The sequence below is a fragment of the Chiloscyllium plagiosum genome, unplaced genomic scaffold, assembly GCF_037043375.1.
Source record: "Chiloscyllium plagiosum isolate Xiang-an unplaced genomic scaffold, Cpla_swu_hap1 HiC_scaffold_15, whole genome shotgun sequence".
Classification (NCBI taxonomy): Eukaryota; Metazoa; Chordata; class Chondrichthyes; order Orectolobiformes; family Hemiscylliidae; genus Chiloscyllium; species Chiloscyllium plagiosum.
This window is the reverse complement of record NW_028270153.1, coordinates 19,866,400-19,878,500: the sequence shown is the minus strand read 5'-3', so window position 1 is coordinate 19,878,500 and position 12,101 is coordinate 19,866,400. Positions and strand designations below refer to the sequence as shown.

The 12,101-nt window shown below is 41.7% G+C and overlaps 1 protein-coding gene across 2 annotated transcripts in view; it reads left to right on the top strand.

The window, feature by feature from the left end:
* The window catches only part of LOC122560232 (translocating chain-associated membrane protein 1-like 1), a 99,465-nt gene that overhangs the window by 47,453 nt on the left and 39,911 nt on the right, over window positions 1-12,101 (top strand). For both annotated transcript variants that reach the window (XR_006314705.2, XM_043710705.2), the window contains exon 3: window positions 7,362-7,480. Coding sequence is in view for 1 of the 2 variants with exons in the window: in XM_043710705.2 (XP_043566640.1) it covers window positions 7,362-7,480 (119 nt within the window). In the remaining variant the exon portion in view is untranslated. The remainder of the gene's footprint in view (window positions 1-7,361; window positions 7,481-12,101) is intronic.

Below are 12,101 nucleotides of genomic sequence, written 5' to 3'. Positions count from 1 at the left end.
CTCCTATTAGATAATATGGAGGTGCTTAAAAGTTAAGAATAATATTTTACCTTCTAGAAAATGAGAAGTGTATCACAAGAATTTTTGGAGAATTCTAGTTTCATTTGTGTGAATATGACACATAAACATCTTTGGTTGTTCCTGATGTTAATGTACGGGTAGTGTATCTCATAAAACCAGAATCTTTTAGACTTAATCCAGAGAAATTGGCTCCAATTGAAAGACCAGATCAGGTTTGTAATGGGCAACAACATAACTGAACCAAGTAGCTGAAGCCTACCTAGCATGATATTGGAACTGGATGGGACATAAAGTTTCTGTCTTGATTATTACAAAGTCGGTAATAAAAATGGACTTGAATCATATGTCATGATTGGAGGATTGTATTGAAAGAATTTGATATGCATGGTTCACCAAAATTGATAACTTCAACTCATAGTTATGCTATTTGAAACTTTAAAAATTGAACAAACTATCCAGTCATCAACTAACAAAACCACTGAAGGGCTATGTAATAATGTCGAGTACATAGACGACATGGTGCTTTTCAATGAAACTTGGAAAGAAGAGAGCAGTTGACTGATGTGTCTATTTACCAAGGGCCAATCTGGTCACTACTCAGTTTCAGATTGATTTTTGTCAAAATTTGAGCCTCACTGTGGGACAAGGCCGAGAGAAGTCCAGGCCAGCTCGCAGATACCTCCTCCTACCGTCCCCTTGACTATGACCCCACCCCCCACCACCAAACCATCATCTCCCAGACCATCCATAACCTCATCACCTCAGGGGACCTCCCATCCACCGCCTCCAACCTCATAGTCCCACAACCCTGCACCGCCCGTTTCTACCTCCTGCCCAAAATCCACAAACCTGACTGCCCCGGACGACCCATCGTCTCAGCCTGCTCCTGCCCAACCGAACTCATCTCGGCATACCTCGTCACGGTCCTGTCCCCATTAGTCCAAGAACTCCCCACCTACGTTCGTGACACCACCCACGCCCTCCACCTCCTCCAGGATTTCCGCTTCCCCGGTCCCCAACGCCTCATCTTCACCATGGACATCCAGTCCCTGTACACCTCCATCCCCCATCACGAAGGACTCAAAGCACTCCGCTTCTTCCTTTCCCGCCGTACCACCCAGTACCCTTCCACCGACACCCTCCTTCGACTGACCGAACTGGTCCTCACCCTGAACAACTTTTCTTTCCAATCCTCCCACTTTCTCCAAACAAAAGGAGTAGCCATGGGCACCCGCATGGGCCCCAGCTATGCCTGCCTCTTCGTAGGGTATGTGGAACAGTCCATCCCCCATCTTTTCCTTCGCTACATTGATGACTGTATCGGCGCTACCTCGTGCTCCCACGAGGAGGTTGAACAGTTCATCCACTACACTAACACCTTCCACCACGACCTCAAATTCACCTGGACAGTCTCGGACTCCTCCCTCCCCTTCCTAGACCTTTCTGTTTCTATCTCAGGCGACCGAATCAACACGGACATCTATTACAAACCAACCGACTCCCACAGCTACCAGGACTACACCTCCTCCCATCCTGCCTCCTGTAAAAACGCCATCCCATTCTCCCAATTCCTTCGTCTCCGCCGCATCTGCTCCCAGGAGGACCAGTTCAAAATACGTACAACACAGATGGCCTCCTTCTTCAAGGACCGCAATTTCCCCCCCGACGTGGTCGACGGTGCCCTCCACCGCATCTCCTCCACTTCCCGCTCCTCCGCCCTTGAGCTCCGCCCCTCCAACCGCCACCAGGACAGAACCCCACTGGTCCTCACCTACCACCCCACCAATCTCCATGTACAGCGCATCATCCGCCGTCACTTCCGCCACCTCCAAACAGACCCCAGCACCAAGGATATATTTCCCTCCCCTCCCCTATCAGCTTTCCGTAGAGATCACTCCCTCCGCGACTCCCTTGTCAGATCCACACCCCCCACCGACCCAACCTCCACTCCCGCCACAACCGCAGGAGGTGCAACACTTGCGCCCACACCTCCCCCCTCACTTCTCTCCAAGGCCCCAAAGGAAACTTCCATATCCGCCACAGATTCACCTGCACCTCCACCCACATCATCTACTGCATCCGCTGCAGCCGGTGTGGCCTCCTCTATATTGGGGAGACAGGCCGCCTACTTGCGGAGCGATTCAGAGAGCACCTCTGGGCCACCCGGACGAACCAACCCAACCACCCTGTAGCACAGCATTTCAACTCCCCCTTCCACTCCACCGAGGATATGCAGGTCATTGGACTCATCCACCGCCAAACCACAACAACGCGACGGTCGGAGGAGGAGCGTCTTATCTTCCAACTGGGAACCCTCCAACCACAGGGGATGAACTTGGACTTCACCAGTTTCTTCATCCCCCCTCCCCCCACCTTGTCTCAGCCGAATCCCTCCAGCCCGGCACCGCCTTCCTGACCTGCAGTCTTCTTCTTGACCTCTCCGCCTCCATCCTACTCCGACCTATCACCCTCACCTTGACCTCTTTCCACCTATCACATTTCCAACGCCCCTCCTCCAAGTCCCTCCTCCCTACCTTTTATCTTCTCCTGCTGAACACTCTCTGCTCATTCCTGAAGAAGGGCCTGTGCCCGAAACGTCGAATCTCCTGTTCCCTGGATGCTGCCTGACCTGCTGTGCTGTTCCAGCAATAAAGTTTCAACTATTTTGGATTTTCCCAAGTCTAACACGGACACGTGAAATTTTGCACACTCTTGATCTGTGTGGATTTTATCCGATTCCTGTTCTAAACCTCAGCATTGTAATGGGTCCTTTAACAAGTGTGTTAAAAGGCAGAAAATCTGAATGGGTGTAAGAATATCAAGAGTACCTCTGATAACATGAAAGCTGTGTTAGCAACTGCACTGATTTTAGCTCTGTAGAATTACGAGAAGCCATTCAAATTGGCTGTTGATGCCAGCGACATTGTGGGGGCTGCTTTACTACATAACAAAATTATGATCTAACAGCCTGTCAGTAAGTTTTTTGAAGTAACTGGCCACATGTCAATTCAACTATTTGGAGGAGGCGGCGGCCTGGAGTCTTTTGGTTGCTGTATATCAGTTTTGAAATATACATAAGCAAAAATGTGGAAGTAACAGTTATTTACATGTAGCACGATATTTTATTTCATTTGGTTGTCAAACATTTGGGACTAAACTTTTATTTCTTTCGGTGGAGCTTAATCCTCCATTGTATAATTTAAAATCCATTCGTGTATCTGGAAAAAAGATCCAATGGGTGCTTTATGCCTTGTGCGTATGATGGAAACCAAGTTAAGATGCTAAAAAGCTTTTAGAAAGCATGGGTCTGATGTAACTTGTGTTTTTTGTTAATATACCACCACTGTTAATATGATATAACAGTAGCCTTAATTCAAAAATCCTGGTGAAAAATGAGTCTCATTTCATTTTCATTCATCTTTTGGGATGAAGTGTGGTGAAAGTTAAGTAAAATGTCATTGACTTTGTGTTTTAAACTAGTGGTATGTGGGTGTTTTTCCTTTTTTATTATGAAGGGATTTGGAAAAAATAATTTGGGTTGGTCTTTCTGGAGCCATAACTTTATGCCAAAATATGTATACACAGCTATGTCCCTTTTCACTATTTACACCAAGCAAGTCACTGACCATATCCAACCAGCTTGTATTTTCAAAATTCACAAACATGTCTCAATGTTACATTGGGCATTTGCTAGATGTTCTTCAGCGCACATTGTGCGAGGAATTACAGTGACAATCATTTTGTCAGGCTTGCACTGCAGCCGTATTTGTACATATGCCCTGTTCCTTCCATGGAGAAAGTATATGTACACGTGCCTGTTTCAGTTCAACTAAAGAGGTGAGAGGTACTCTGAGATTCAACCTGGCTGGTTTAAAATTTAAACCTTGGCTGTTGACTGTCCATCACTAATAATGGTGCATTCTCCAAAGCAAGTTATCTATGAATCATAGTTCATTTGCCAACCAATCAGCATACTCTTTTACGTTATGTAAATTTGGTTTCCCCTTGAATTTGTATTCTTGCTCATTGACCTGATGAGCGGGATGGGGCCATTCGCCGCCGCCGAGGACGCTTCGCCATCGCCCATTGGCCGCTGAGGACGCTTCGCCACTGCAAGTGTTTGTAACTCATTTTTATGTATAAACCAATAAAATGATATTTATTTCCTCTTTTTTTATCAGTATGCACTATGTTGTTGTGTAAATAAAGGGGACTGAAGTATGAAAGAACAGGCGGGAGGGAAAACAATCAGTACATATATTTCTGGTGGCGAATAGTCTCCAGAGGTCAAACGACCCCAGTGGAGAAACGCTGGTGACGAACCGGCAGTGGCTAATCGGTGGTGGCGAATGTGCCGTGGCGAATCGTCACGAACCCCTGATGAGTGCAAGATGAAAAGCTTTGGCACAAACCTTCTAAAGCAAATACTCAAATAACTAAAATATGTCGAAGTTTCTTAACTTTCCTGTTATAAATTCTCAAGATTCATTCTCTAATTACTCATATATAATCACTAATGATCAAAGTATTAATTTTAATTGCTCTTAGCCAAAACAAATATGATGGATTCATTAGACTCTTTGTTTTGTTAATATAATTGATCCGACAGAGCCAACCCATTATTGTTGTCAGTGTATTGTTAAAGCTTTTCCACAGTTGTCACTACCAACCAATTTCCTGACCAACACTATGGGAAACGTTGTTGGAGACCCAAGTACACAATAACAAAATTGTCCATTTTATATATTTGTGAACTACTTAATTAATATGTGTTATCACACCCTCCGGTTACTGACAAAAGAATATATATGCATTGGACAAAGATATTAACAAAACATGTTGAGTGATTCTATTGATTTTCCTTCTGGTTAGTTGCTTTATCATTCTTACTGCTGCTTCTTGATGAGTATTTAGTGTATCTATCTGCTACATGTTTTTGGTAGTTTCTTTGTCAGAATTTTAACTTGGTGTATGGCTAAAATTTCACAAATCGGGCATGTTAACCTGGTTCCTAAATTGAGACGCTTGAGCTGTACTTGATGACTGGATACTACTTTTGTTTATGCTTGCAGTGATTACTAAAGGCTATTTTTCCACTTTATTTAAGTTTGAAAGCTGACATCTATTCTAGTTTGAAAACAGTCTTACTGTGTTAGGAAACCGGGTAAACCCCTCTGCTAATTTAAACCAGCAACATAGAAAAGATTCATCCTGTGCTGTAATCTGTTAAAATTCAAGAGGCAAAGAACTATCCCAAAAAACTATTTAAAGGAAAAGTTAACAACTTTTTAAAAGTCTGACAGAGAATATTTACAACTCCTTTCTCTTGAACCTATCCTTTGCCTGCCCCTCTGTAATACTAGTCTGATTTTAAAAAAAATCCTGACTATGATTTACAGAAAAATAATCACGTTTCACAACCAGTCAGCTTTGCCGAGTTTCTTCGGTAGATTTTTCTCTCTAAATTCTCTCTCCAGGTTGGTTTCAATGGGTTTTTTCTGTGCAAACCCATCCAGACAAGTACCTCTCAGAGAGCTCTTACTGGCAGCCTACATATGTTGGTCTTTTGGCAGTTCTCTTTGCCGCTCTGGCTAACTGTTCAAAATGTCTGATATTTATAGCCCAAAACATTGGATTGTTTCATTGATTTTAATATTATCAAAATACTAAATTCGAACTTGATTGGAGATTGGTATCTTAGGGCATAATTTAAATTGGCTGAATTTGAATTTGTTTTACTCGAGCTGTTTCTACCAAATGTTGCATTATTACCTTATTCTGGACTCTGTGCTTCTCGACGTCTTTGCTAGCTTTTCAACTCTCTTAAAGGTACAGTACACCCACAACTTCACAACAATTGCAAATTTTCAGATTTGAAATTCATAGTTTGTGATTTCCAGAATTGTTGCCATACTAAAATGGTTGTTAGACTACTCTTCAAAAATTAACTATTCTTACAGTTCTCTTGGTGAGATCACTGCAAGGAAATAAGTCTTTATTTTTGTATAACATATTTCATGTCTGTTGGTGTCTGCAAGCATATCAAGGCGGAAAGTTAGAGTGCAGAGAAGAAGCATGATTTTACTTGATCGCAACATGCTCGCAGTTTCAAAGCCAAATCTCAATCTTGAACTGCATTAAGAGCAGTAAATTAGCTTCCGTTTTCAATCCATATCTGATAGAAGGTAGAGAAGCCAAAAACCCAGGATCAGTCTGATTCACCTTTAAAGGAAACCACTTTATCCTGGATCACCTTTGTTATTGGGTGCTATTTTAATTCTAAATGTATTCTTTTCTTCAAATGTTTTAGAATTGGCTTTTATTTGACTGTGCAGGACTCTCTCAACAAATGGAGTTTTGTTTCTGACTCTTTTCATTTCTTCCTTTTCCACTTCTTTTGAACATCACATTAAATATGATATCAGCAATTTTGATGTCAAGTACGCCATTGTGTCTCCAGGACTTTGACGAAAACAGGTGCCTTGATTTGCAATAGGAGTTTTTTAAAACCTTGGCAAGAGGTGTAACAGTCTATTTTGAACAGAAGATCGTGGATTCAAGTCCAAGATGACTATATAATCTAGGCTAATATTTCAGTGCCATGTTGAACAAAAGCTGCATTGAGTACTGTCTTTCAGATATGTAATCTCTGCTTTGACTTGAGCGGTGTTAAAGAGCCTATACTATTATTTATAGACAAAGAAAGGAGGTTCCCTGATAACAGATTTATTCCCTTAACAATACATTAATCACCCCATAAATGTGTTTTATTGCATTGCTGTTTGTGGAATTCTGTTGTGCACAGTTTCGATTAATTGTAACCTTTCCTACCTTAAAATACTGACTGACTACACTTAATGTATTTTTGGTTATAAAGATTTGGAGCTTCTCTAGGTACTGGATAACACGATATTAATGCAGGTTTGTTCTTATAGCTTGTTACCACTTTGGCCATAACCAGAATAAGAACAGGTTGAGAGTTTTCGTTTGGGACTTCTGTGCCCTTAAATATTTATAGTTTCCTTTCTTTGCACTGAGAATAAATTGATATATAGCTTATATCATTCCAGAACTTGAGTTTGCATGTTGAGATTGTTTTTTCTGTGAAGTTAGGTATAAGAGTGAATGAATCTATTTACAGCTCTTTTGGTTTTCAAATCATTAAAATTTATAACTAGAAGATTAATTATGCTCTGAAGTGACATCCTCATCTCTGCTTGTACCACCAATTTGCTGACCTCACTTATGATTGTGCTGAGAAGCAGGGTCTTGAACTTTGGATTTTTAACATTAATTTTTTGCAAAGTGTGTTTATCTATGTTTTAATCTTTTTTTTGTAGATGAGGAAATTGATTCTATCAGCTTCTATGAATATGGATTTAAAGACTTGGCCACCATATTCTTTTATATGTTGATAGCTATCATTCTACATGCTGTGATACAGGAATATATTCTCGATGTAAGTCAAAACTTTTGATTCTGTTCTTCATATTTTGATTGTTCCTCAGAAAAAAGGATGGTAGCTCTTAATATCCGTGAGTTAATCTCAACACTTTAGTTGTAAAAGAGGAATACTGAAGTTGCTCCCATAACAGGAAATTGTAAACATTTGAATCTCATTGCCCTTCTGCTGCCATTTCCTGGTAGCTGCTGTTTAAGTTAGAACAGTGTGCAGTATGGCATCATTCATCCAGATGATCATGTAAGCACCAAAACAGTTCACTCACTTTGCTATTCTGTAACATTTACAAATGGCTCTAGGGTTTTCAAGTGTGGGTTGATCATATCCCAGCAAAGGAGGAGAAAACAGTTGCCCCATTGCATATTATGTTGCATTGGTAAGCTTGGAAGTCAAGTATTGGGATAATTATTCTGCATATGAATAAGACGTGTCTAGGCAAAATTTCAGAAAGATTTGTGACCCTTGTATTGAACTGGGTTTTGGTATATGTAAATCATCTGGAGAAACCTTATTTACACCTGTAGTTTGCTTTCTTGTTTCTCTTGATACATTTAGATTTTTATGAACTTCCCAATTTTCTATCCCAACCACCAAGGCTTTTTTATGCTCAATTCCAACAGCACTGAAACCAGGAGAGCCGAGCTGTCTGCTCACAGCTCCTTGGAATGTGTACTTGCTGGCCAACCAGTTTTTGAACAGCACTAGTGACAACTTGAGGCACAGAGGTTATCAACCTGTACCTTGTGCAGTGTTTGTATGTGTTCCTTCAAGATTAAAGACAACGAAATAACCAGTAGTATTAAAAAGAGAAGTTCACAATAACCTTGTTTCCTAACGTTTAACTCATGAACATTTGTTAGATTTATTTTTGTCTTTTGCTATGTGTCTGGAGCTTTGTCTTAGCTCGATCTACGCCTTCCTGTCTCGAGTTCAAACGCTATGTGTTTCAAGCCCCACACCAGAAACAAGGGTACAATCCAGACAATACCTCACTGCAGTACTGACATGGGTGGTGCATTGATAGGACCTATCTGTTGTTTCAAGTGAACAACAATGAAGGAATATAACTGGTCCATAAGACCTGAACTTATTTCCTATGTGCTATAGGACTATCACTGTTGCTATCATTAGTTTCTGCTCATGGACTTATTCTGAGGAAAACTTTTGCCAGAATTTATAATTCCTATTTACTAAATAATATGAAATCTACCCATGCTTCAATGTGTGTTTCAAATCCTGTGCGGCTACTCTGTTCATTGCCCTCTGTGGTGTTCCAAGCCTCAGTGTTTGGTTTCACTCTTGGTACTCTTAATTGATTGCAGCCCTCTAGTCTATATTTGAGACTAATGTAAGAATTTTTTTTTTGCATCTGCAAATATAAACTGGAAAATAGAAATCTGAATTACCTGTATTAATTTTTAATATCTTGAACGGTAAGTGGATCTGTGATCACTTATTGGTTATACAATGGTTTGTAAGTTTTTGGAGAAACTGGAATCCTTCCTTTCTTTTCCTTCCCTTTCCTTTTCCTTCCCTTTCCTTTTCCTTCCCTTTCCTTTTCCTTCCCTTTCCTTTTCTTTTCCTTCCCAGAACATAGAACAGTACAGCACAGAACAGGCACTTCAGCCCACGATGTTGTGCCAACCATTGATCCTCATGTATGCACCCTCAAATTTCTGTGACCATATGCATGTCCAGTAGTCTCTTAAATGTCCGCAATGACCTTGCTTCCACAACTGCACAAGAGCATTCCATGCTCTCACAACTCTGTGTAAAGAACCCGCCTCTGACGTCCCCTCTATACTTTCCTCCAACCAGCTTAAAACCCCTCGTGTTAATCATTTCTGCCCTGGGAAATAGTTTCTGGCTATCGACTCTATCTATGCCTCTCATTATCTTGTATATCTCAATTAGGTCCCCTCTCCTCCTCCTTTTCTCCTATGAAAAAAAGTCCAAGCTCAGTCAACCTCTCTTCATAAGTTAAGCCCTCCAGTCCAGGCAGTATCCTGGTAAACCTCCTCTGAATCCTCTCCAAAGCATCCACATCTTTCCTATAACAGGGCGACCAGAACTGGACGCACTATTCCAAGTGTGAGCTAACCAAAGTTTTATAGAGCTGCAACAAGATCTCACGACTCTTAAACTCAATCCCCCGTTAATGAAAACCAAAACACCATGTGCTCTCTTAACAACCCTGTCCACTTGGGTGGCAATTTTAAGGGATCTATGTGCCTGCACACCAAGATCCCTCTGTTCCTCCACACTGCCAAGAATCCTATCCTGAATCCGGTACTCAGCTTTCAAATTCGACCTTCCAAAATGCATCACCTCGCATTTATCCAGGTTGAACTCCATCTGCCACCTCTCGGCCCATCCCTGCATCCTGTCAATGTCCTGTTGCAGCCTACAACAGCCCTCTATACTGTCAACGATGCCTCCAACCTTTGTGTCATCTGCAAACTTGCTGACCCATCCTTCAATCCCCTCATCCAAGTCATTAATAAAAATTACAAACAGTACAAGGACAGAGCCCTGTGGAACACCACTCACAACAGACTTCCAGGCAGAATATTTTCCTTCTACTACCACTCGCTGTCTTCTGTTGGCCAGCCAATTCTGTATCCAGACAGCTCAGTTCCCCTGTACCCCATTCCTCCTGACCTTCTGAATGAGCCTACCATGGGGAACCTTATCAAATGCCAAGATCCCTTTTTTCCTTCCTTCCTTTTCCTTCCTTTCTTCCTTCCTTTTCCTTTTTTCTTTCCTTCTTTTTCCTTCTTTCCTTCCTTTCTTTCTTTCTTTACCTTCCTTTCTTTTTCCTTTCTTTTTCCTTTCTTTTTCCTTTCTTTTTCCTTTCTTTTTCCTTTCCTTTTCCTTTCTTTTTCCTTTCTTTTTCCTTTCTTTTTCCTTTCTTTTTCCTTTTTCCTCCCTTTTCCTTCCTTTTTCCTTCCTTTTTCCTTTCTTTTTCCTTTCTTTTTCCTTTCTTTTTCCTTCCTTTTTCCTTCCTTTTTCCTTCCTTTTTCCTTCCTTTTTCCTTCCTTTTTCCTTCCTTTTTCCTTCCTTTTTCCTTCCTTTTTCCTTTCTTGCTTTTCCTTCGTTTCTTCCTTCCTTTCTTTTCTTTTTTTCTTTCCTTCCCTTTTTCCTTCTTTCCTTTCCTTTCTTTTTTTTCCTTCTTTCCTTTCTCTTCGTTCCTTTCCTTTCCTTTTTTCCTTCCTTCCTTTCTTTTCCTTCCTTCCTTTTCCTTCCTTTCTTTTCCTTTTTTCTTGCTTTCCTTTTTCCTTCTTTCATTCCTTCCTTTTCCTTCCTTTTCCTTCCTTCCTTCCTTCCTTCCTTCCTTCCTTCCTTTCTTTTCATTTTTTCCTTTCTTTTCATTTTTTCCTTCCTTTCTTTCCTTCCTTTTCCTATTTTCCTTCCTTTTCCTATTTTCCTTCCTTTTCCTATTTTCCTTCCTTTCCTTTTCCGTCCTTCCTTCCGTCCTTCCTTCCGTCCTTCCTTCCGTCCTTCCTTCCGTCCTTCCTTCCGTCCTTCCTTCCGTCCTTCCTTCCGTCCTTCCTTCCGTCCTTCCTTCCGTCCTTCCTTCCGTCCGTCCTTCCGTCCGTCCGTCCTTCCGTCCGTCCTTCCTTCCGTCCTTTTTCCTTCCTTCCTTCCGTCCTTTTTCCTTCCTTCCTTTTTCCTTCCTTCCTTCCTTCCTTCCTTCCTTCCTTCCTTCCTTCCTTCCTTCCTTTTTCCTTCCTCTTTTTCCTTTCCTTCCTTTTTCCTTCCTTCCTTTTCCCTTCCTTCCTACTTTTCCTATTTTCCTTCCTACTTTTCCTATTTTCCTTCCTTCCTTCCTTTTCCTTCCTTCCTTCCTTCCTTCCTTCCTTCCTTCCTTCCTTCCCTCCCACCCTTCCTTCCTCCCTTCCTTCCTCCCTTCCTTCCTCCCTCCCTTCCTTCCTCCCTTCCTTTCCTTCCTACCTTCTTTTCCTATTTTCCTTCCTTCCTTCTTTTCCTATTTTCCTTCCTTCCTTCCTATTTTCCTTCCTTCCTTCCTATTTTCCTTCCTTCTTATTTTCCTTCCTTCCTATTTTCCTTCCTTTTCCTATTTTCCTTCCTTTTCCTATTTTCCTTCCTTCCTTCTTTTTTCCTTCCTTCCTATTTTCCTTCCTTTTCCTATTTTCCTTCCTTTTCCTTCCTTCCTTTTCCTTCCTTCCTTTTCCTTCCCTCCTTTTCCTTCCCTCCTTTTCCTTCCCTCCTTTTCCTTCCCTCCTTTTCCTTCCCTCCTTTTCCTTCCCTCCTTTTCCTTCCCTCCTTTTCCTTCCCTCCTTTTCTTTCCCTCCTTTTCTTTCCCTCCTTTTCTTTCCCTCCTTTTCTTTCCCTCCTTTTCTTTCCCTCCTTTTCTTTCCCTCCTTTTCTTTCCCTCCTTTTCTTTCCCTCCTTTTCTTTCCCTCCTTTTCTTTCCCTCCTTTTCTTCCCCTTCCTTTCTTCCCCTTCCTTTCTTCCCCTTCCTTTCTTCCCCTTCCTTTCTTCCCCTTCCTTTCTTCCCCTTCCTTTCTTCCCCTTCCTTTCTTCCCCTTCCTTTCTTCCCCTTCCTTTCTTCCCCTTCCTTTCTTCCCCTTCCTTTCTTCCCCTTCCTTTCTTC